The sequence below is a fragment of the Phyllostomus discolor genome, chromosome 1 (assembly GCF_004126475.2).
Source record: "Phyllostomus discolor isolate MPI-MPIP mPhyDis1 chromosome 1, mPhyDis1.pri.v3, whole genome shotgun sequence".
In the NCBI taxonomy this organism is placed as follows: domain Eukaryota; kingdom Metazoa; phylum Chordata; class Mammalia; order Chiroptera; family Phyllostomidae; genus Phyllostomus; species Phyllostomus discolor.
Window position 1 is genome coordinate 80190739 of NC_040903.2, and position 25969 is coordinate 80216707.

The window sequence follows — 25969 nt, forward strand, 5'->3', positions numbered from 1 at the left end:
AATCCCACCGTCACTCTTCCAATACTGGGGAAGCTGGAAGGGAGGGAAAGCACATCTTTGTTAAAACACTGGGTTTCATATTATAGGAGCATTATCTGACAAGAAAGGTTGAAGAAGTTCCAAGAGGGTGCAGAGTAGTGGGAAGCTCTTCCCACTTCCTCCCAGCACAGGCAGAACTTGAAGCTAAACTTCAGAGCAATCAACTTGGAAAAGCAGTGGAAGTGTAGCTGGTATGGAACTTTGTACACAAGGGCACTGAAGCAGATGAGAGGAGACAAGGAGAGGTGACATCACCCTCCATGCAGATGCAGGGACTGGGAATGTCCAAAATATATGGCTGCAGGGAGCTCCTTCCTACTGAGAAGTGGAGTGCTGTCAGCCATGCAGGGGTGTCCATACCTCAGTGATAGAGATGAAAAAAGGAGCCCATATAACATTTGGATTTGGAACCTATGGGGATTCGGTCCTCCTGGGGGACTCAGAGTGCAGCAACCCTGGGAGGGAGCAACACCATTGTTACAAAATCAGGATCTGTGACTGCTGGAGGGGCCACGAGTCAGTTCTAGGCTGGAGGAGGAGTCTGCCTGGTTCACTCAGTAGTGATTTTAAGGGATCCTCTATTTTATGGAAGGACTGTGGGCAGAGAACTAGGTAACACTAGGACAGACACTCATTTGTGCTCCCATTATAACAAGAGGGGTGATACAACCTCATGGGGTGGGTACTACTCTGCCCTCAATTAGGGTCAGAGGAGCAAGAGGCCACTGGGGAGGGCACAGAACCAGACGTCAGGCTCCTTGTAACCAGAGGTGGCCTCTTGGATATGAGTCAGCCCTGCTCAGGATTCTGTTCACTTGTTTAAATGCTATCTTCACTACACTTCATGGGCCACTAATTCCTTTACAGAGACACAGGCCTCTCTGCAGGTCTCCAACCCCAGGGCTCCCTATATAGCAGGAGGACATGTAAACAGGCTCCCTCTGCTCATGCAAAGCAGCCCAGCCCTGACCCTGCAGCTCTGGGACAGCAGCCCAGCCCAGGATTCCCAGGTGTTCCCTGCCCCAGCTCAGGACAGAACACAGACCACTCACCATGGAGATTGGGCTCAGCTGGGTTTTCCTTGTTGCTATTTTAAGAGGTAATTTGTAGAGAACAAGAGACACTGAGTACAAGAATGGATATGCCTGAGAGAAATACTGAATGTTTGACAGTTGCCTGATATGAGATCTTTGTGTTTGCAGGTGTCCAGTGTGAAGTGCAGCTGGTGGAGTCTGGAGGAGGCTTGGTGAAGCCTGGGGGTCTCTGAGACTCTCTTGTGCAGGCTCTGATTCACCACAAGTAGCAACTGGATGAACTGGGTCTTCCTGGCTCCAGGGAAGGGCCTGGAGTGGGTCTCACTCATCAGTAGTAGTGGTGGTACCATATACTATGCCAACTCTGTGAAGGGCTGATTCACCATCTCCAGAGACAATGGCAAGAACACACTTTACCTGCAAACCTGAGAGCTGAGGACACGGCCGTGTATTATTGTACGGGTGACACAGTGAAGGGAAGTCATTGTGAGCCCAGACAAAAACTTCCTTCGCTGAAGGAGACTGGGGTGCGGGGGTGCGGGGGTGCAGGGGGAGGGGGCGGTTTGCTGGTCTGCAGGGGACGCTCTGGACACTAGGGGGCACTCAGGGTACACTGAGTTCAGGGATCAACTTGGGAGCAGCTTCAGATGCAGTTTAAGTAAGGGCTGGTTTCCTGGCAGGTGTGGGGTTAACGCTCCACCCAGCAGTTTCCCTCTGGGAGCCTCCCTCCCTTCATGCTTCTGTGCTGACCTCTCCAGTATCTGAGTTACAGAGGCTTGTTTTCATAGGAGGAAAACACTCTCACATGCTCCAAAGTCAGAGAGACGCATGCATTTGTTTTCTCTAATTCTAATGCAACATCAATGAATCATCAAATCTTCTGACCCAAATCAGCTGAATCCAACCAGGGGCTCTGCTGGACCCAACAGTCAGCCCAGCACCACACAGCTCAGTGCCCAACCGGGCCAGCAGCAGCACATGTGCCTGCTCAACAGTGGGCACCAGAGGTGTATGAAGCCAACACCAGAGAACAAAGACCCCCAGAGATGACACTCATTGCCTTGGCATCATGCTCACAGCACCAAGTGTAGGGGGCACCACACAGAGGCGGAGGGGCCCACACAGCTTTCTGTGGATGTCCAGGCTGAGGACAAAACACACCCCAAGGGGACATGGAACATTTATCGTGTAGACTGAAATCTCTGGGAGGAACAGGACTGGCCCTTCAGCAAGTCAGATTATTACACTAAGTCCTGCTTAGCAGCCCCCAGGTTATTTACTGAGTTATGATGCACCAGCGATTAATACGAGGCTGTGGTTCTCAATGGGAGTCTCTAATAAACTGAGATGCTTTTCTGAATTTTCCCAATAAAGATGTCTTATGTGAACACAATCCTGAGTTCAGACACTTCTCCTGCCTGTCACATGCTGACCCATGTACTTGATTTAGCCTCCCTGAAATTTGGGATAATTTTATTTTTCTCCTTTTCAATTCTTGTTGACATTTTACATATTATTTTACATGAGCTTCTAGCCTATGGCAAAATGGCTATTTACATAATTTATGATGTGATAGCATAATAGATCCAGTACCACCTGGCACCCCACATGGTATTTGCAATATTATTGACTGTGCAGTACTTTGCATCCCTGTGTTTAATCTCTAAGTGTAGATTTGTACTTCTTAGTCCCTTTACTGTTTTCACCCAGGCTCCCAAAATTCCTCCCCTCTAGAAATCCTTGCTCTGTTCTCAGGGTCTCGGGGTCCATTTCTGTTCCGCTTGTGTATTTATTTTGTTCTTTAGATCCCATGTATGAGTGAGATCATGGTGTACTTCTGTATCTCTGTCACACTTACATCACTCAGCATAACACTCCCAACATCCATCCACATTGTCAAAAATAGAATTTTTTGTATGGCTCAGTAAACATGATGGGTTAACTTTCAAATTGGTAGGTTAGTCAAAAAGTCTTCTTTTTCATTTTCACCAATAATTTTATCACGTGTGTGGTATAACACTGATTGTTCTCATTTAACGTGTGAATTTGATTGCTATCAACTTCAGCTGCTCTACCCGAACATGGAGCACCATTCAGAGAGAAATCCCCATGATGACATTTCGCAAAACACTTTGACATGTTTGGTCTATTGAAGCATCTTCTTCACACACTACATACACACACACACACTCACACACACACATACACACACACACATTAGAATTTCTCAGTCACCCATGCCCTGTGAGCTGGGATGGGACCTTCCTGTTCATGGCAGGTGCTGAGTGCAGCTGAAGGCACTCAGGATGAACTAATCCAGGGCTGTTGCCACAGGAGCAGGTGCAGAGGTATCTCAGAGGGATTTCTTCTAAGGGCCTGGGTCTTCCTATTCATAAAAAATATAAAGTAAGAGTTGGACAAGAGGTAACTTTAAATATCCTGTTTACCAAACTTGATAAGAATAGAGAACCACAGGCAATGGAGGTATCTATAAGACATTTTGATAGGTGAATTTTAAGGAACTGGACACAGTGATGGATTTATTGACAAACTAGGTGCAGCATTTTGAAGATACATTGACCCAGGAATAGGACATTCAGGCATTAAGCCCTGGCTGGACTAACTCAGTGGACTGAATGTAGGCTGAGAACCAACGTGTCACAGGTTCGATTCCCAGTCAGGCCACATGCCTGGGTTGCAGGCCATGGCCCCCAGCAAATGCACATTGATGTTTCTTTCTCTCTTTCTCCCTCCATTCCCTCTCTAAAAATAAATAAATAAAATATTTTTAAAAAGAGTGCATTTCATGTTAGAGAAACATTCACTGAGAATAAATCTTGAAGCTCCGTCCCATTCTTGGACCAGAACCATTAACATGAAAAACCACATGAACTGTTGCTCCTCTGAAACTTAACAAAGAGGAGCAGGGAAGCAGATGGGAGTAGAGAAGGAGAGGGAGAGCCCCCTCCCACAGGTAAGTGAATGGGAAGTCTAAGGGATATTAAGGCAGGGATCTCTCTCCATCTAGGAGTGTGGGGTCTCAGCCCATGCAGGGGTCCCCAATCCACAGTAGTAGAGATGGAATTCAGAGCCCATGTAGCACCAGGTGGTAGGCATTTGTGGGGATTCTCTCCACCTGGGAGACTCTGAGTGCAGCATTCCAGGGAGGGAGTGACCCCATTGTTACAAGAGCAGGATCTGTGATTGCTTGAGGGGCCATGCAACAGCTCCAGAATGGAGAAGGTATATCCTTGGTACACCCAGTAGTGATTTTGAGGGGCCCTCCATTTTCTGGAAGGACTCTGGGCAGAGAAGTGCTGGGAGTCTCTACTGTATGGATTGAGGGAAAATATTAGTATAGACCACCTGGTGTGCATGGGCAGCACCCCACCCAACCTGCTGAAATACTAAGCCTGCCCTGTCCTAGTCCTGCAGTCCTCCAAGGCCAAGGGGTACTGCTTTGAGTGGCCATGTGGCCATGCCATCCCCACTAGACAGCATGAGGGTGAGGGGTTCATTTGGTCCTTTGGAGCCTGGGAGGCACTGGCAAGTTCAGTGTACTAAGTGGGTCTTCTTCTTCTTCTCCTTCTTCTTCTTCTTCTTCTTCTTCTTCTTCTTCTTCTTCTTCTTCTTCTTCTTCTTCTTCTTCTTCTTCTTCTTCTTCTTCTTCTTCTTCTTCTTTTATCCCTTTCAGCTTGGTTAGGGGAAGTTATGGTGCCAGCAAGCCACACAGAGCTGGATTTTTGGACTGTGACACCCAGGTGGTCTTCCAAGCTGGAGCCAGATGGGCAAGTTCTGGGCTCTGTGGCTGCATTATGGGGAAGTAGACCTGGGATCCCCAGTGAAGGTAGCTCCTGCAGCCATGGGAAATAGACAAATGCCACTGACCACAGAAGGGACAGAACAGGGGCTGTGTGGATCCATGATAGTGGTCCTGGGTCCAACACAGACTTTAGCAGCAGTCGTCTGTGACAGTTCTATGTGAACCTGACTCACGTTTGCTGATCTAGGGACACATCACAGGTGATGCACAAGTATCTTCATTACACGGAGGACTCAGTCCACAGGTGCATACAGCCTTGGAGTGTAGGTGACACTAGATACAGACATACATTCACACTCTCATTACAAAAAAGAGGTCCGACAACCTCACTGAGCATGTCCCACTCTGCCCTGGATTAGGGTCAGTGGAGGAGTTGGGACCAGTGGAGAGGGCACAGGCCCAGAAGCTCCTGTTACCAGATGTGGCCTTTGGGCACAACCCAGGCTGTGACCACTGGGGGGCACTCAGAGTCCCTGAACACAGGGACCATCAAAGGAGCAGGTGCAGTCAGATGTTTTGGAGGTTTCTTTTCTGGTTTACTCTTCCAGTAACAGTTTCCCTCAGGGAACCTCCTTGGATTCCTGATTCTGTGCACCCCAGGCATCTGTTGTAAAGGAAGAATATTTTGTCCCATGGACAAAAGGCAGAGTCTCTTTCAGACACTCTTGTGCCCAATTTCAATGAATCATCAAACCTCTGACCCACATTGACTGAATCTAACCAGAGTGTCTGGTGGATCCAGCATTCAGTCCAGCCCCAACACCTTACTTTCCAAGCTGGTCAGCTGCAGGAAAAGTACTTGCTGGACAGTGGGCACCAGAAGTTTATGAAACCAACTCATGAAGCCATGGTCCCCAGGGATGATGGTCATTTTCCTGGCATCGTGCTCACAGCACCAAGCGTAGGTGACACCACACAGAGGCAGAGGGACCCACAAACCCGGGTGTGGATGTCCAGGCTGAGGACAGACACACTCTCCAAAGGGACATGGGACGTGTGTCTTGCACAGAGTTGAAATCAATGCATAAAAAATGAAGAGCCCTTCATGAAGTCGGATTATTATACTAAGTCCTGGTTAGCAGCCCCCAGTGTGTTACTGAGGTAGGAACCACCAGGGAATAATCCTAGGCCAGCGTTCTCAATGGGAGTCTCTAATAAAACTACGAATATTCAGAACTTCTACACTAAAGATGAAACACATGAGCACAGCCCTGGAACTCAATCAGCCATGCCTCCTGCCTGTCACACTCTGCCCCACACCCTTACCTTTGCCTCCCTGGGTTTTGGGAAAATTTCATTTTTCTATTTAAATTATAGCTGACACCCTATATGTTATATTATTTTATTTTCTAAAGATTTTAAAGCCCTGGCTGACGTAGCTCAGTGGATTGAGCACGGGCTGGGAACCAAAGTGTCCCAGGTTCGATTCCCAGCCAGGGTACATTCCTGGGTTGCAGGCTAGAACCCCCAGCAACCACACATTGATATTTCTCTCTCTCTCCCCCCCCCTCTCTCTCTCTCTCTCTCTCTCTCTCTCTCTCTCTCTCTCTCTCTCTGTATCTCTCTCTCCCCCCCGCCCCTCTCTAAAAATAAATAAATAAAATCTTAAAAAAAAAAGATTTTAATTTATTTTTAGAGAGGGTGAAGGGAGGGGGAAGGAGAGGAAGAGAAACATCAATGACTAGTTGCCCCTCGCATGTCTCCTAGTGGAGATTTGGCCCAAAACCGAGACATGTTCCCTGACTGGGAATTGAACCAGTGACCATTTGGCTTGAAGGTCGGCACTCAGTCCACTGAACCACACCAGCCAGGGTTCTACATATTAATTTAATTGAGGTTCTTGCCTACAGCAGAGTCATCAGTCATTTACACAATCTGTGATCCGATGGCCCAATATATCCAGTACCCACCTGTCACCACATAAAGTTATTAAGATATGATTGACTTTATTGGCTGTGTACACTTTTCATCCCAGTATTTAATTTCTACTTGCCAGTTTGCATTTCTTGACCCGTTCACCTTTTTTTCACATAGGCTCCCAAACTCCACCCACCTGGAGACAACCAGTCTGTTCTCTTGTTCTGTGGGTCTGGTTCTAGTTCTCCTTGTTTCTTTATGCTGTTCTTTAGATTCCACATATAAGTGAGGGCATACAGTATTTGTGTTTCTCTGTCAGACTTATTTCACTCAGCATAATGCCCCTGAGGTCATTCCACTTTATCCCAAATTGTAATATTTCTTTCTTTCTTTTCTTTCCTTTCTTTATTTTATAAAAGCTGAGTAAGGAAGATGGGTTAAATTTCAAATAAGCGTTTTCAATAAAATTTCCTTTTTTTTCTAGAAAGTTGAAGACATATTTTCTGTAAAATAAAAGATACACCCACAACTTTGTTGATTTGTGTATTTTTAGTATTTTTGCTATCTCCTGTGTGATATAACATGTATTGTCCTCAATTAATGTCTTGATTTGATCACTATCATCTTGAACTGGTGAACATCACTACTTCACCATGGAGCTACTTTCAGTGAGAAATGTCTACCACTAAACCTCTCAAATGATATTTGAGATATTTTATCAGTCACCACACCTTCTCCGTGCAGTGCATAAATCATTTTTCACATCTTTGATGCATTTTTATCTTTCTTGAAATAGTAAACTGCAATATGCTGAAATGTGTATTTTATTCTGTTATCAATATAAACATGACTACACAAAATTCACCAATTTTGATGAATTTCTAAATTCACTCTGTTATAAGAGTTGCCACCATATATTCTAACTAAACTGTTTCAATTAATTTAAAGGCAAATAATAGCTACTAGAGCCATTTTACTGGAAAATCAAATGATTGTTTTGGCAAACCCAATATATTAATATCTGAATGATGGTGCAGGGCAATTTCTAAGGAAAATAACATAAGATACATTGAACTTGCTACATGGGAGTGATAATGACCACAGAAAGACCAAAAACCCTGGAAGTGTTGGTGCCAGGCTTGCTTAATCCCACCACCCATGCACCTGGGAGGATCTCTTCCCAGTTCTTCACACTGACCCACCTTGCAAGGGACCTCATGCCCAGGTGACACCCATCTCGTTTGAATGACAGAATGCTCAAGTGTCAAATGCAGGCATGAAAACAGATGGAAGAGGTTGGAGGTGAAATTTCTGAAATTTACTTGGAATGAATCAGAGGTGACCATGTTTCTTGCTTTTCTGATTAGATCTACATCACAAGTCCACGGAAACACAATTGCTGATGGTGAAAATAAAACTGAACTACAAAGGATGACCGCTTTACATTAAGTTAGACCCACCACCCAAGAAAGGTATGGCATTTAAAGGATTTATGTATTCTGGAATCAATAGATGAAGAAATGTGATGTTTTTCATACCAATTGTTATTTCATTTATTTTATGTCATGGCCTATTAGGGGTTGAATCAAGGTTTTCCATAATGAAATTAGTATAATTTATACATAGTTGCTGTACAATCTTTAGCTTCATCTTCATCTAAGCAGATGTACTCTTGAGTGGGTTCCTTCTCTGCCCCCAATATTTGAGTCACACCATCTACAGACTTAAAAAAAAAAAAAGGAGGCAGTGAGGCTGGTGTACATTCAATACCAAACCCCACTGAAGGAACATGACTCAGGAGCACTGTATGCCTCTCTGTAGAGACCACAAGTCTGTCTGTCTCCCAGTGATCTACCCAAGTGCCCCACCTCCACCAACACTGAATCCACATACTCTAGGATCACACTCTTCTTAGTTCATTTTCTGATCGCTTTGTATAGGAAGTGGTGTCAGATGGTACTGCCTGGCTCCTGAACACAAACCTCCTGCACTTTAAATTGTCCCTCTGATTGTGAATGTTAACTTTCACTGGTGTGATCATTGCTAGTGACTTCAAGTGGATCTCTCACTTTAAATCCTGCTCTTTTTTATGACAATTTTCTCTAATTCACTGACCTAGGTCTTATACCTAAATCCCAGATCTGTGTGGTCTCCAGGGAAGACACAGGGTCAAGTGAAGGGAGTAATTCTTTCATTTTTCATATTATTATTCTATTATCTTGACAGGAGGATATTTTTTCATTGCTTTGAGTGAGAAATAGGTGATAGAGATAGAGATAGAGATAGATCTGTTGCTTCCCCTACACATGAAGAGATGTGATTGGAACTGTAACCTTTCAGTTATAGGAGAAAACTCTGAACAACTGAGCCAAACTGGCAAGGCATAGAGATAAATTCTTAAAGACACAGTTCCTTGGACAGTTCTCGCTCTGGGATGATGTCCTTAATGTCACCGTCCAACCCCAGAGGTCCATATATAAAAGGAGGACATGCAAATAGGGCCCCTCTGCTCATGAAAAGCAGCCCAGCCCTGACCCTGCAGCTCTGGAACAGGAGCCCAGCCCAGGATTCCCACGTGCCTCCACTCCCTGCTCAGGACAGAACACAGACCTCTCACCATGGAGCCTGGGCTCAGATGGATTTTCCTTGTTGCTATTCTAAGAGGTAATTGGTGGAGAATGAGAGACATTGAGTATGTGAGTGGATGTGAGAGGAACAGTGGACATATGATAGCTCCTGAACAGATGTCTTTGTGTTTTCAGGTGTCCAGTGTGATGTGCAACTGGTGGAGTCTGGAGGAGGTTTGGTGCAGCCTGGGGGGTCTCTGAGACTCTCCTGTGTAGCCTCTGGATTCACCTTCAGTAACTATGGAATGAATTGGGTCCGCCAGGCACCCAGGAAGGGGCTGGAGTGGGTGGCAGTTATATGGTGTGATGGAAGTCAGAAGTACTATGCAGACTCTGTGAAAGGCGATTCACCATCTCCAGAGACAATGCAAAAAACACGCTGTACCTGCAAATGAACAGCCTGAGAGCTGAGGACTCTGCTCTGTATTACTGTTCTGGTGACACAGTGAGGGGGAGTCAGTGTGAGCCCAGACAAAAACCTCCCTGTTGAAGACAGAAGGCCTGGGCTGCACAGAACACCCAAGACACCAGGGGGCGCTCAGGACCCACCGTGATAGAGCTTAGTAAAAGGTTTTTCTTTACCGGATCTTGGACAGAAACCAAAGGTAATCTGCTTTCATGGGGGAAGGTTTGTAACATCCATTTACTGAAACAATAGATATTTATATGACTCATTAGATTACGGTGAATGGTAGAAGTATGTTTGTTTGATGCAGGTCCTGAGTGTGATGATGCATTATAATGACGTGCACAGCATAGAAGATAAATATGCACTGACTTTAATGAAGTGGTGGCACACAGAAATGACACATGCTTGGTAAATCCATCACAGGTCCATTTCTACAGGGTCCTGTAGAAATGAGGACTTCCTCAGTGCTCTTTAGTAAGAGGAACCTGTGACACTCTCCGGGCACTGAAAACCAAACAGATGCTCTTGTGTGTCCCTGGAAGTAAGGAGAACTCAGTGCCTTCCAGGCTGCTGGATCTGGAAGACATGGAGCCCACACGTGGAACATGACACAGCTCCTCCATGACCAATCCCAGAGAAGGCCCCTTTGAAAGAGAGCCTGTGTAATGAACAGTGGTGTCTGAGTTCTCACCTGTGATGTCTTGATCCATTTGTTTGGCCACCAATATTCACACTCGGACACGACTAAGGATGTATATGCAACTTGCACTGACACAGGCTGGACCAAGTGATGGAGCTCCAGAGTTCACCTGTGTAAAGCGCTGGAATATTAACACCGAAATTCCCTAGAAACCAAGTGCAGGAATACCTGGTATAGACAATTGTATGCTGACTATTTGGCATGCAAAGCCCCCTATGACTGAAGAACATGAAGTAATTTGGAACTTAAAATATCCACAAAGCCATGGACCTGAGAGACAAGCAACTTCCTAAGGACAACTGCCCAGAATGGCTCTGTACTAAAATGGGGATAATTGTGCTGGTCTGTGACAGCAGATAAACGCTAGAAGCTGCTCCTCATATTCTTGGTCAGGGAGCCAGTCTTCTCCTGTAGCTGACCCTGGAGAACAGGGGGCTCTGTAGGTTCCTGTTGCCACGAGGCTACTTGTCCTTGAACTTCTCCCAAATGGCCATTAAGATGCCTCTTGGGTAACAGTAAGTATTTTTAGATGGACGTGAAAGACCACCACACTGTGAATGTTGGAAAATACTGGGGAAAATTGTAAGAACTAATCAGGATAGTCAGCTGAGTAATGGGCTCATTTCTGTGATTGGCATGAACGGTCACAGTGCTCGGGTGTGAGAGAACTGGACACATGTGCCTTGTCCAGTGCAGTGCCCATGGGTCATGAAGATGGAAGTGAAAACCTGGTTACTCTAGAGATTTTTATATGCAGCCCAAGCCTACAGAATACACTGGGGTATAAGGGGTACATTGAGTAAGGCCTGCCACACCCCATTAGAAGAAACTCCCAGGACATGGGAACAAGCAAGGAGACTTCCCAGTGTCCCTGTTGAAGTGGCCACCTGGATCCTGCAGTGAAAGGGCACAGGGAGCTTGTGCAAGGCCATGATATGCTTTAATCCACATATTCCTCCTGCATCCATGGCATAGCCAAGTGCCAGCAACCACTGTATTGTGTCCCAGTCTCAGATGGCAGCTGGTCATAGGACAGATGTTCTTGGGGAATGGCCAGCACATTTCACTGTGGGCACGTGAAGCCACATCCCATGGCCCACGGAGGCTGTGAATGTGTCCCACAAGAAACAGGTGCTTGCTCTGCTCTGAGCTTCACAGACACTGTGGCAGGTGCCACTGCTGGAGGGCTATTGAAGGAGTTCAATACAGACACCACACCAGATGGGCAGCTGGCTTACATTATCTCACATTGAGGGACTTACTGTTCTGCCCACAGCATGTGACAATGAGCAAAAAGGCACCACACCAGGTGGACTTCCTGTGCCCCATACAATCGTCAGAGTTCTCTTTTGATGGGAACAGAAATGATATATTGAAACATGTGTTGTGTGCACACGAAGAGAAAAATGTGTAAAGGCTGATTTCCAGGAATCAAAAGTGTGTGCTCACACTCACCAGGATAATGTTTCCACTTCACTGACTCCACCACTGTCCTGGGGGCTGGGGATGGAGGAGTGTGGGAGCATGCAGGTAGGATAATACAAGTCTCTCCACATCATCTAACTTTCTTTTTTCTCACAGGATGCAGTGGTCTGGGTCTTGCAGGTGTGAGAAGGATGTTTCTCTTAGCATCCAAGGCCAGTGAGCTACACAGTTCACTTTTATGTCAGAGTTCATACTGGATTGAGAGGGCGGGCTTTTAATTTACCCCATCTTATATTGTTGAAGGGGCACAGAAAAGTGCAGAGAAAGATTACCTAACAATATTTTAGTTGGCAATAAATATAAAAAGGAACATTGCTATTTACAGTTTAGAAAAATGGCAGTAGCTGATATGTTTGATATGATGCTTCAGATATAAAATCATTTCTGGACAAGATGTTCATCCTTTTGAACAGCACATGAAAGATCCATGAAATTGGAATATGGTGACTGGCCCATCCCCTCTGGCATTCATTGTTATGATCACAGAGGTGGATGCTCTGTGGGGCCTCTCTCTGGGGGAAGACCACACTGGCCTCTGTGGGGCACCTGTCAGACAGGGAGCTGCTTCTCTGCACGTGACTCTCACCATGTGTGAACCAGCAGTGCTGCTCCTCTCTGCAACCTCAGGACCACAGAATTCTTCATCAAAATGTCAGGGAGATCCAGGATCTAGTCTCTGTGATAATGAGTTGTCTGGAGAATTCTGAGTTCAAGCATTGAGCTAAGATACTGATGAATTAAATTTAACTAAAATTACAATCTTTTGTTCCACAAAGGTACTGAAAATGGAAATGAAATGGGAAGACTACACCACATATTTTCAAATGATATATGTGCAAAATATTGTATCCTGACTGTGAAAGACATTCCATGTAATGCAAGAGTCCAGGACCCTCTGGCCACAGGGCCCAGCCCTCTCATGGGGGCTGGAGATGGAGAGGGCTCCTTTGAGATTCACAGTGAACTTCCCTCTGAGCACAACTATGGACACACCCCTGCCTACTCTCCTGCCTCTGAACACAACAAATCATTAGTACCAAACTCTGAGAACGTGGGTCCATCAGGACTCTGCTCACATTGTCTCTTCAACATTTGTACAACAGTTCATTATAGAGAGGTCTAGTGGCTGCTTTGTTTTTTCTCTGCTGTGTATAAATGTGGGATTCTGCCTGATGTGATTTTTGAGGGTTCTTTGCTGTAGGCCACGGTCCCTTAAGGGATAGTCAGCACAGAGAACCTAGGGCAAAACACAAGACTCTCACAGCAAAAATTAAGGTTCTCCCACCTGCCCATACTTTGTAGTTAGTCACATAACCATGGTAATATGTGTTTGGGTTAGAGAAAATGGGGACTTGGGAAAACAGTTCTATATATTTTGATTGTATTTATAACTACCTTGAAATCAACATATCACTAAACTTAAAAGTATGATTATAAAATCTTCCCAATTGTAGATATTTTCATGTTTTAGGTTTCGGAAAGTGTATGGACATAAAGCTAATTCTTTATAATATTTACCAAAAAATGAGTTTCAAATTTCCCCTTTGCACTCAGAAAGAAGGGGCTATCTTTGACTTTTCTGCAATGAACCTCAGAACCCAGATTCCCTCTCATCACAGGTCACACAGGTTATGTGGTCAGGAGAAGAGATGCTGAGTAGGGATGCTGACTCAGTCCCTTCCCACTTTGGAGAAGAGAGTCCCCTACATACGAGTTTCTCTCCCAGCTCCAGGTAAAACCTAGTCTGGTCTCTGGAGACTCATAGCTCTCTCCTCACACAAGGCTGAGGTCTCTGGGGAAGGCAGAACTGTTCTTTAGAAGAAGAGACTGCTTGATCTCCTCCTGTGCCTGGTGACACAACCAGTGGTTATTTCTGGCACTGGATCCTTCAGACCCCAGGGAAGGGGCTGGAGTGGGTCGGGCACATATGCTCCTAGGTAGGAGCCACCTGTGACATTCCCCAGACAGTGAAAACAAAACAGATGTTCATGTCTGTGCCTGGAACTGAGCAAGAACTCAGTGCCTGTGGGGCTGCTGGATTTGAGGACATGGAGCCCACAGGTGGAACATCACACAGCTCATCCATGATTGACCAGAGAGAAGACCAGCCTGGAAAGGGCACCTGAGTAATGACCATCAGGGCCTGAGTTCTCACCTCTGATACCTTGATCCATGCAGGAATGTCAATGATGGTCACAGAAGTCCAGGTGAAGGATGAGATGGTGATTCCTGCAGTGACTTACAGGTGCAGCCGTGGGTCACTGAGAACTGAGAAACAGTGGATCTGTTTCTGTGCTGGATTCTGGGGTCTGAGGTCATCAAGGCAGGTGGTAGAAGGGAAGACAACCAGCAGAATGGAGAATCGAGAAAGGATGAAAACCCAGGGTGTGCCTCACAGAGCTGTCCTCACTCACCTAACAAGACCCACTCAGGCCTAGAACCCATGTGGAGGCCCAGCCCATGTGACAGGAATAGGGGAGAAAGGAGCCTTCAAGAGCTTTACCATGAAAATGATCACTGTGTGTGTGTGTGTAAATAATTGAGCAACAGAAATATGGTGAGATTAGTGCCCCATGCAGGATCCTCAGATAGCACCTTCAGATGGAGAAATCTGAGGACACCATAGGCCTCCAAAGGTCCTGAGAGCTTCCAGACACAGAAGTGTTGGCAATGTCAGTGCTTCAGGCAGCTCCAGGAAAGGGGCTCCCTGGTGGCTCATGCAGCCCTTGTTTGGAGGCTCCTTGCAGAGTCACAGGCATTTAGTGAGGTCAGTCCTCTGTTCCTAGAGATGTCACAGCAGGTGGTGCCCCTATGGGAGTTTCCTGAAGACAGCGTTCAGTCATGAGAGGTCCATGCCCTCCAAGGACAGACAAGACCCTGCCCTGAGGGGTGAAGGTGGGGCAGCAGGGGACTCCTAGGACTCAGGAGTATTGCTTCCCAGGCCTTCAAGAAAGGATGGTAGCTACAGGTGTCAATCTGTGTAGTGTCATGTGTCATGTCTTCATGTTCACAATTATTTAACTCACCTGGGCCATGGCCCCCCTCTTTCTCCCACTAGACTCTCACTATGGACATCTCTGTGAATTGGTCAGGGACACCTTGGAGGCTTTGGTTTCCATGGAGGCAATTGTGGAGGTTGGTTTCTGCCGCGGGATCTGCAGAATTCAATTATTCCAGTGACTCCTTGCTCATATCCCCTCCTTGGTGTGGGGTCAGCATCTTCTGTCCTCTCTATAGAGCATCCCTCTCTTCTTGCTTGTGCAGCTGCATCCCACCCTTATGATGGCAGGAAAGTTGTGGGTGTGGTGGTGAGGCTGGGCCTACATCATTCTCAGAGCTTTGGCTGAGCCTTATTCTAAGGTAGAGATGTGTCCACGACTTGGCTGTGTCCTTCCGGCTGTTCCTGTCCCTGGGGGTCTCCAAGATTCTTGTGTAAATGTTCTAGATTCACATTAATAGAGTGTATTCAAACTGTATGTTATAGACTCAATAAAAAACACTGTAATGCAGAGGTCTTTTTAGAAGAGATCTAAACTTACATGGCATGTGCTGCATCTGTGTAAGGCAGATTCTCCATCTAAATGTATGATTGTCAATTCCTTTAGAAACATTGTCAATATTCAGATGGACAATTCTCTGTATTACTGTATGAGAGACTTGGAGAAATAAAGTCAGTGTGAGCCCAGACACACACCTCACTGTGCAAACCGAAGGGCTTAACTGCAGGGTGCGTTCAGGAGTCCAGAGGGCGAAGTGACAAAAGAGACTGACCAGTCAGTACCACTTGTCTGGGTCCCCTGTTCCTGCCTCAGAACCTGACTGTGTTCCTGGAGAAATGACTGCCCAGTTTCCCCATTATCCTGTCCTTGGGGTCTTGGCTCTGACCTCTGAGAATGGGGACCTGTGGTCGGTGGGTAGGTGTGCCCCTCCTCATATATTAGCTGTGTTGGCTACGCTGACCACTCAAGGCTCAGACTCTCTCCAGGATGCACCAGCACACTTTTCACCGTGCCCTCTGTAGTTTCCAGGTGCTGGGAGGACAGAAAACCACAAGAGAGGGCACTATCCAGTCTTCACTTTGATCACATATGCTTCTGTTGTGTTGTCAACACAGGTCACTCACAATGTTAAGGTCAGTGTAGGGGCCCTGATGACAGACTAGGAATAGGGAAGAAGGGAGCCCTGGAGTTCATCCTATGTACATCATTACTGTGTGTGAATGTGTGATTTATGGAGCAGTAGATGTGCATTGAGATCAGGGCCACAAACAGAGGAACCTGAGGACATGATAGGCCCCTAACTCCACAAGGGCTGTGGACTCTGTGGTATTGGCTGAGTCAATGAATCTGGTGGCTTCAGCAACGGTGTTCTCTGATGGACTCATAGACCCCAGGCTTGGAGGCTCCCCATTGGCTCACTGGAGTTTAGTAAGGTGAGTTCTCTGTGCCCAGAGATGTAAGAGCACAGAGTGTCCCTGAGGGAGCACCCTGAAGTCAGGGTTCTGAGTCCAATTCTAAACAAGTGATGCAGAGATGCCCATTCACTGTAGGCCAGAAAGTATCTACCTCTGCAGGGCCTGACATTGGCATGGAGGTTGTGCAGGACCCACAAGTTCAGGGCTGTTGCCCAAGAACAAGTGCAGAGGGAGCTGTGGAGAGAAAGACTGTGAGGCCCTGGGTCTTTCTCTAAAACAAGAATTAGATGTAAGTTGACTGTAAATATCATATTTTATCAGAGAATTTACCAAATTTGATAAGACATGAGAGCTGTACTAAAGGGTTATTTCTAGGGCTTCTTTATATTTGGATATAAATATCCAAATATTTATATTTGCTTCTTTATATTTGCAAGGACCTGGGAGAAAAGATGGTCATATTAACTCACTTGGTTCAGCTTTTGTAGACACACTGATCAAGCAATACACCATACAGGTTTTAAGTCCAGAACTGTTCCAGGTGTTCTGTCTGTCCAGGTGCTCACAATTAGGAGCATGCTCTGTTGGCCTGTTCCTCAGTGCAAGGAGCTATGTCAGCACAGAGCTTAGGGAGCTGGCAGTGGCCACATATCCTGCAGTACTAATTAGACATCGAGCCTCAGACTCCCATGGTCCTTGTGCCTCCTCCTACTGTCATGTGGGGTCAAGTCTTCAGCTAAGAAAATGTCTGCCTCATGAATATGCAAATTAAAAGAAGTAGACTATGTTATATATGAGTCTCTCTGGACTCTGAGAGCATCACCCACAACCACACTGTCCCATATACAAGTCCTAGAGAGCACAGCCCCTCACCATGGACTGGAGCTGGAGAGCCCTCTTCCTGGTGGCAGTGGCTACAGGTAAGGGGTTCTCCAGATCCCAGTCTGAGGAAGGGGCAGAAAGAGTGAAAGGGGATTTCCAACCACTACTGTCTCCTCTCCTCTGAGGTGCAGCTGTTGCAGTCTGGGTCTGAGGTGAGGAAGCCTAGGGTCACAGTGAGGATCTCCTGCAAGGCTTTTGGGTATGCATTCTCAGACTACTAATGAACTAGGTTCAACAGGACTGAGGGCAAGGGCTTGAAAGGGTGGGAAGAATTCACCCTTCATATAGTGAAACAAATTATACACAGAAGTTCCAGGGCATAGTAACCATAACTGTGGACAAATCTACCAGCACAGCCTACATGGAGCTGAGCAGTCTGAAAGTCAAGGACACATTCATGTATCACTGTGCTACATACACAGTGAGGGAGAGTCACAGTGAGCCCAGACACAAACCTTCCTGCAGGAAACAGAAGGGTTGGGCTTCAGATGGCCCTGAGGTACCACAGACCACAGAGAACAAACCCAGGGGCAGGTGTGGGCCTGGGCAGGAAGGAATAGGCTTCCTCTTGGGAGCAGGAGTTTCCTCTCAGAGCTCTCAGCTGCATCCAGGGACACTTCATCTTTCTTCACTGATAATCTGATTTCTCAGATTTTCAGTGCAGGCAATAAACAAGGATGTAAAACAGTCGATTTGCAGGAAACACATCAGCAGGAACTGAGCACTTCTCCTTCACCAAGTCCTTCTGTGTCCTGGTATCCTTTTTTGACAAAAAAAAAAAAAAGAATCATTTTCTTATGATATTAAATAAATACTTAACATGTATCTCATCAGTCTGCCCAGAGTGTTTGCTCCAGAACAACGAACTCTACATTCCTACAAAATTATATGCAAATATTACAGCCTCTTTGTGTTGGAAGTTACAAACATCCCAAATGCTGTTGTTATTTTAAAATAAGCTAACTGGGGCCCTGTCTGGTGTGTCTCAGTGGACTGAGCCCCAGACTGCAAACTGAAAGGTCACTGGTGTAATTCCCAGTCAGGGCACATGCTTGGATTATGGGCCAGGGTGCCAATCAGGGACACACGGAAAGCAACTGACTGATGGAGCTGAGCAGCCTGAGAGGCAAGGACATGTCCCTGTATCACTGTGCTGCATACACAGTGAGGGAGAGTCGGGGTGAGCCCAGAGTGGACCATGTTCTCTCACACAAAGTTTCTGTCCCTCTTTTTCTCACTCCTTTCCCCTCTCTTTAAAATAAATAAATACAATTTAAAAACCAAAATAAACCAACTGGGAAACACCCACAAATGGAATTCTACTCAGCAATGAAAATAGTAGTCATCTGATACAGATATCGACACAGGTGGTCTCAGTGATCACTCAGAGCGGAAGAAGCTGGGCTCAGAGACTACAAAGTTTCATACTCTGGTGTTCATAAGGAGACTCCAGGACAACAGCGATGGGCTGGGTTTTCTGTTCCTTTCTCCCTTTCCCAGGTGGGAAGCTATACTCTGTGCAGACTGATGATTCCTTTGTTGGTAGTAGGATAGTAGGACCCTGGGGGATGGATGGCACCTCACAAGAAAGCAAACACCTCCAGGCTTCAGAGAATACAGAATGTCCATGACCAGGTCGGATATGCCCCTGAGAGCAGCGTGCTCCTCCAGGTGTGTCCATTCTTGGGTATCTACCACCAGCACAGGACTGCAGGGCAGCCTTAAATTTAAATTAGTATTATAAGTGGACACATGCAATATTTGCCTTTCCATTGCAGCTTTATATCACAGACATTATACCACCTAGTTTCAACTACATTGTGGTTTGTGAAAGGATTTCCTCTGCTTTGACCCTGACTAATACTCTGTTCTGCGTGTATAGACCATCTTCATCCACTCACCCACTGATGGACACTGAGGGGGTTTTTACATATTAACTGCAGTGAATCATGCTGCAGTGAACAGGGCAGTGCAAATGCCTCTTCCAAGTCCTGGTGTTTATTACTGAATGAACACCTAGAAGCTGCATGGCTCAATCATGCAGGGCTTTCAAATTTTGAGGGGAGGTGGAACCTACATCCTATTTTCCATGTGGCAGTACAGTTTGATTCTACCATCCAGAGTGTGCAAGGGCCCCCTTTCCACACATGCTCAGCAACACTTGGGCTGTTTCACTTTCATTTTCTGTCATTTTACAATAACTTTCTTTACCAGGGGCTTTACAATAACCATCTCACCAGGGGTGAGATGACTTCCTCCTGGGGCTTTGATCTGGAGTCCCTGATGTGTAAGAGCCTGCTTGTGAACCTGTGGGCAGATTCATTCATTTCTGGGTCAGTGTTGTTGTCATTGTCTTTATTTGATTCTTTCTTTTGGTTTCTATTATTTACCCTTAGGTCGATACCTGTGCCAGTATCTGTATCAGATGACTACTATTTTCATTCCTGAGTAGAATTCAATTTGTGGGTGTTCCCCAGTTGGCTCATTTTAGTTTTTAAATTTTATTTATTTATTTTAGAGATAGGAGAAGGGAGTGAGAAAAAGAGGGACAGAAACTTCGTGTGAGGTAATAGGTAAGTAATAGAGATCTGCCCACAATTTTGTATTAGTTTCTAACAAGCAATCAGGGTTGTTTTAAATTCAGTGTTGGACAATCTCAATACCTGAGTCCCATGGGAATGCCATTAGGAAGTATATCCATCATGCCCTGGTCTTGCTCTCTGTTATTCCCATACTTTCTAGTACAACCAGAGCTGCCAGAAAGGACAGTAGCCACAAGTGTCCTGTTGTGCTGTTTCGTGGGTCATTCCTTTGTGCTCATAACTAACTAACTCGTCTTAAACAGGAGCTCTCCAATTCCCTGTTAGACTTTCACTGTGGAGGTCTCTGTGAATCCGTCAGGGCTTCTTCTGGAGACTCTGGTTGACATGAAGACCTTTGTAGAAGACTATTTCTGTCATTAGCTCTAGAGATTTCATTTGATCCAGGGAAATCTTGATTAAGCTACCTCCTTGGGGTGAGGTGAGCACCTTCTGACCTCCATACAGAGCATTTCTCTGCTCCTGCTGGTCCAGCTGTATCCCAACCTCATGATGATAGGAAGGTTGTGAGTGTGGGGCTGGGGCTGGGCCAGCATCATTCTTAGACCTAGGACTGAGTTTTATCTTTACACAGGGATGTGCCCAGGTCAGAGCTGTGTCCTTGCAGATTTTCCTATGTCTCAGTGTCTCTGAGATTCTTCTCTAAGTGTTGTAGATTTACATGAACTGACTTTATACTGACTCCATGTTGCAGGCTCAACAAAGTAAGGCTGGAGTGAGTAGGTCTTATTAGAAAGAATCTAAAATCAGGTGGCACATTTTTGCTGCATCTGTGAAAGGAAAATTTTCTATATAAAGGGATAATTCAAAACATTGTCAACGTGCAGACAGACATCTCCATGCATTACTGTGTGAGACTCAGAGAAATAAAGAGGGTGCAGTCCCAGACAAGCCCCTCCCTGTGGAAAACAAGCAAACAAACAAACCAAAAACAAACACAAACAAACAGAGAGAGAGCTGAACTACATGGGCTGCCCAGGACTCTGAGGGGAGGAAGTTAAAAGCAACCCAGTCACTGTACCACAGGGACTCTGACCAGCCAGGGACAATTTCCTGTGCTCCATCTTCCTTAAACTGCCCTTGCTTCTGCTACAAGGGAAATTCCCATCCAGTGTTCCCCATGGTCTTACCTTCATGTTTCCTGGCTGAGTTCTCTCTGAATGGGGATCTGTAGCTATGGGTCAGTGAGATCTCTCTCAAATGTTGGGTCAGAGTTGGCTACAGTGACTGGACAAGGGTCCCCTGGGACTGAACCTCCCCAGGGCAAACCAGAGCTCTTCCCACTGTGAACTCTGCAGGTTCCATGTGCTGGGAGAACAGGAAACCACAAGGGCAAGTGCTCTCCACTGTTCACATCAATCATATTTCCTTTTGGTCTGTTGTCAAGGCTGTTCACTCACCAGGTTCAGCTAAATATTGGGGCACATGCATGTCCTAGGAAGTGCTAGCACTGGAAGTGCTAGATCTGGGGTTCACCCCCATGAACATTACCACAGTATGCGTGTGGTTTATTGAGCAGGAGACGGGAAATGGGATTCCTTCCAAATGCAGAGATACTCAGATGAGACCTGAAAACACAGGGACCTGAGGACTTCACAAGTCCCCGAAACTCCCGAGAGCTTCAGGACACAGGGGAGTTGGCTGAGCCAATGCATCTAAGGAGCTTCCTGGTGGCTTCAAATAGCCCTGTCTATGTGGTTCCATGAAGTACCATTGAAGTTTAGAAAGGTCAGTTCTTCACCCAGAGATGTCAAAGCACAAGGTGTCCCTGAGGGAGCCTCCTTAAGTTAGGTATCTGCCTTTACTTCTGGAATACAGACACTGAGATGCCCATGCCCTGTGAACCCAGATGGGACCCTCTCCTGCAGGGCACAGGCTGCACAGCAGTGGGCAAGAGGCACCTATGGCCTCAGAGCTTCTGCCTTAGGAGCAGGTGCAGAGGAAGCTGGGGGGATTTCCTGTAAGGCCTGTGTCCTCCTATTTTCATGAAAACAACTATAATAAGAGTTGGACCTGAGGTGCCTGTAAACATCCTGTGGTATCTTAGAATTTACCACCTGATGCACATGAGATCCACAGTCAATGGGGCTATTTATATGGTTTCTTTATATCTGAACAGTAAGAAGCTGGGGACAGTTGTTAGTAACTCACTAGGTGCAGCATTTAGGAGACACACTGATCTAGGAATGAGATATTTAGCACTAAAGTCCAGAACTGATCCAGGTTGTCTCCATGAACCTCAAATGTGGATTCATAGTGACGAACAGATCCTATGCAGACGTGTTCCTCGGTGGGAGGAGCTATATCTGCACAGAGTTCAGGAACCTGACAGGGGAAATGTATCCTACAACACTAATGGGTATTTGGACCTTGAGTCTTCCACCGAACATGGCCCTGCACCTTCTTCCTTCTCTCAGGTGGGGCCAACTCTTCAGCTAATTAACACTCTGCATCAGGAATATGAAAATGAGAAGAGGTAGACTAAGTTACATGCGGATCTTTCTGAGCCCTGGGAACACCATCCGCAGCAGCACCCTCCCCTGCAGAGGTCCTGAAGGCACAGCCTCTCACCATGGACTGGAGCTGGTAACCATTCTTCCTGGTGGCACTGGATACAGACAAGGGGGTCATCAGTGCCCGGGTTGAGGAGGGGATGAGGGACAGTCAATGGGGAATTTAACCCACTCCTGTCTCTTCTCCACAGGTGCCCATGCCCAGATGCATCTGCTGCGGCCTGTGGTTGAGGTTAGGAAGCCTGGGGCTGCAGTGAAGGTGTTCTGCAAGGCTTCTGGATACACCTTCATAAGCCACTGAGTGCACCAAAACAAGAGATTCAGTGAATGGGACAAATGGACACTGATAATAGTGAAACCAAGGTCATACAGAAGTTTGATGGCAGAGTAACCATGACCACAGACATGTCCTTGAGCACAGCCTAAATGGAGTTGAGCAGTCTGAGAGCCGAGGATATGCCCCTTTATTACTGAGCAAGAGACACAATGTGATGACCCACATGCTGAATGTGACCCAAACTGTAAGATGTGGGGATTATAGGCTGAGCTGAAGAGCTGACAAGGAGATGGGCCTCATTACTTCCTCACACACAGTTAGGGTTTGAGACCAGGGCAGATGCTGTCATGGGCACATGAGACATTCAGGGAAGGGGTTCAGGTGATCACATGCACTCCGAGGAAAAGGCATGGGAGATGCCCCTGAAAATACCCATGTTGTTTGTTCTGATTGTGCAGAGGATACATTGGGAAACTCCTCATCCTCTGAAAGCAGCAGTTCATCAAAGTTTCAACTGGGAATCATTGGCCAGGGTCACCTTTCAGGATTTGAACTGCAGTGTCTCCTAGTAAGTTCCACGTACTAATCTCTCTTATTTCTGAACAGTGGAATTGTTCTTGGGGAAAAGTAAGTTCTGGAACGTCAAAGGGTACTTTCTATGTTCTTGTGTCTGGCCAAGCATCACACAGATGACACTATGGCATCAAAGCCGAAGATTGATAGATATTCCAGGTTCCAGCACAGTCTATGACATCACAGTGTTTTTTCTGTCCTCCCTCAGGGAAAGAACCTGAGAAGGCTACTCATCTCAGACCACAATTTTGTGAGTGTCCCTATCCCTGGGACTGTACTGATGTCATCACACAGCAGGAAGAATGGTGGAGATACTGTTGACAATGGAAGTCCAACATCCAATTTTCAATATGTTCCTATGACAACTGAGCCAATCACACACCTGGCACTGCCATCTACACGCATTTGTTCTTGGGCAGTCTGGAGGTCAGAGTGAATGTGTCAGCTGAAATGAGGTTAATTTACCACCCATGATAATTCATCCCCTTGCATGGAGTTCTTTTTTTTCACTTTGCACATTGATACATCCAGTGTGTCAGGTTCAAGTTCAGTGAATGTCCACCAGGTATGACCTTAGTGACAGACTCCCATGGGTCACATGCAGACATGGATAGGGACAGTGAGAGGAGATGGTTCTTCTGAAATTAACTATTGAAGAAGCACGGGGCCCACCTTACTCCTCTCCAGCTCCCTGATTAGAGCTATGTCACATGTCCATGTACACACAGATCCTGATGGAGAACATCAGCATGGGCCGCCACTGAGAGAGGTTTAATATAAAGTTATATCCAACAGCTCCAGGAATGGAAGGTTATTTAATGATTTATCCATCCTGTAACCAATGGATAAAGAAAAACATATGCTCTTCATGTCAATTATGAATTTACTTGTATGTGTTATTTTCTGTTAGTGGTTTTCATCAAGTTTTCCATAATTAGATTCCTAATACTTCAAAGTTGTTACTTTTCAAATTCTACTTATATCATCAACAAAGCAAATCTGGTCATGACTGAGTTTCTTCTCTGTCCCGAGTGTTTGAACATGGCTTTACCACAGAGAAAAAATAATGAAGCAGTGAAGCTGCTGCACACTCACCACCAAACTCCCCTGAGTGAGCATGACCTTGGAGCTCTGTCTGCTTCTCTGTAGAGTTCATGCTTCTGCCTCCCAATGATCCACACATGTGTTCCACCTCCTACAACACTGTGTTTACAAACTCTAGGTACACACTCTGCACTCAGTTCATACTCTGGGTGTTTTGTAAGAAAAACAAGTTCAAATGGACATTCCCATCTCCTGAACTAGAATCTCCAGAACTTTTAGTTCTCCCTCTGCACGTGAGGGTTGGACTTTTGGTGAGTCCATCACTGGTGACTTTCAAAGGCAACTCTCATGTTAAATCCCTTTACTCTACAAAGATTTACCTCCCTAGCTCATGCACCCATCTCCTGGGGCTGCTGGTGTAGTGGAGAAATTATAAGTTTAATTATGGGGAGTAATTCTCAACAGATATGACCCTTGAAGAAGGGGCATTCTGGGTCCATGTCCTTCATGTCACTCTCCAGCCTAAGAGTCCCCTATATAGTAAGAGGACATGCAAATAGGGTCCCCCTGCTCATGAAAAGCAGCCCAGCCCTGACCCTGCAGCTCAGGGAAAGGAGCCCAGCCCAGGATTAACACGTGTCCCCAGTCCCTGCTCAGGACAGAACACAGACCACTCAACATGGAGTTTTGTCTCAGCTGGGTTTTCCTTGTTTCTGTTTTAACAGGTGATCTCTAGAGAATTGGAGACACTGAGTATGTGAGTAGATACATCTGAGAGATAAAGTGGATGGGTGAGCATTTCCTCATCTGACATTTTTGTGTTTGCAGGTGTCCAGTGTGATGTACAGCTGGTGGAGTCTGGGGGAGGCTTGGTGAAGCCTGGGGGGTCCCTGAGACTCTCTTGTGCAGCCTCTGGATTACCATCAGTAGCTACTATATGGACTGGGTCCATCAGGCTCCAGGGAAGGGGCTGGAGAGGGTGTCACAGATTAATAGTAATGGTGGTAACACATACTACGCCAACTCTGTGAAGGGCCGATTCACCATCTCCAGAGACAACGCCAAGAACGAGCTCTACATGCAAATGAACAGCCTGAGAGGCGAAGACACGACCGTCTATTACTGTGCGAGAGACACAGTGAGAGGAAGTCAGTGTGAGCCCAGACACAAACCTCCAGAGGGAGACAAGAAGGCTGCCCTGCAGGGGCTGCTCCCGACACCAGGGGGCGATCAGGACTCACTCATTTCTTGGTTCACTTCCTGAACCTAGGCAGACACACAGTAACTCTTGGTTTCCTGGCAGCTGTGGTTTAACTCTCCACAGAGGCATTTCCCTCTGGGAGTGCTCCTTCCTTCAAGATTCTGTGCTTACCTCTTAACTGAGTGAATTATAGAGGCTTGCTGTAATAAGAGTAAAACACTTCCACACACACAGAAGGCAGAATGTCACATTCCCTTACTTTCCTCCTAACGAATCATAGTTGAATCATCAAATCTTCATGATCCACATCAGTTACATCCAACCAGAGGTTCTGCTGGACCCAGCACTGCAGCCCAGCCCCACACACCTCAGAGTCCAAGCAGGCCAGGAGCAGGGCATGTGCTTGCTGGACCGTGGGCACCAGAGGCATGTGAACCCAATGCCAGAGGACAAGGGTCCCAGTGTTGAAGGTCATTGACTTGACTCCCTGT

General features: G+C 46.3%; 1 gene segment (V, D, J or C); it reads left to right on the forward strand.

Annotated features, from left to right (window-relative positions):
* The first annotated feature begins 1084 nt into the window (after nt 1–1084).
* LOC114491952 lies at nt 1085–25956 on the forward strand. The segment is given in 4 exon segments: nt 1085–1138; nt 9516–9643; nt 25233–25415; nt 25759–25956. Coding segments are annotated over 4 exon segments (555 nt in total).
* The last annotated feature ends 13 nt before the right edge of the window (nt 25957–25969 follow it).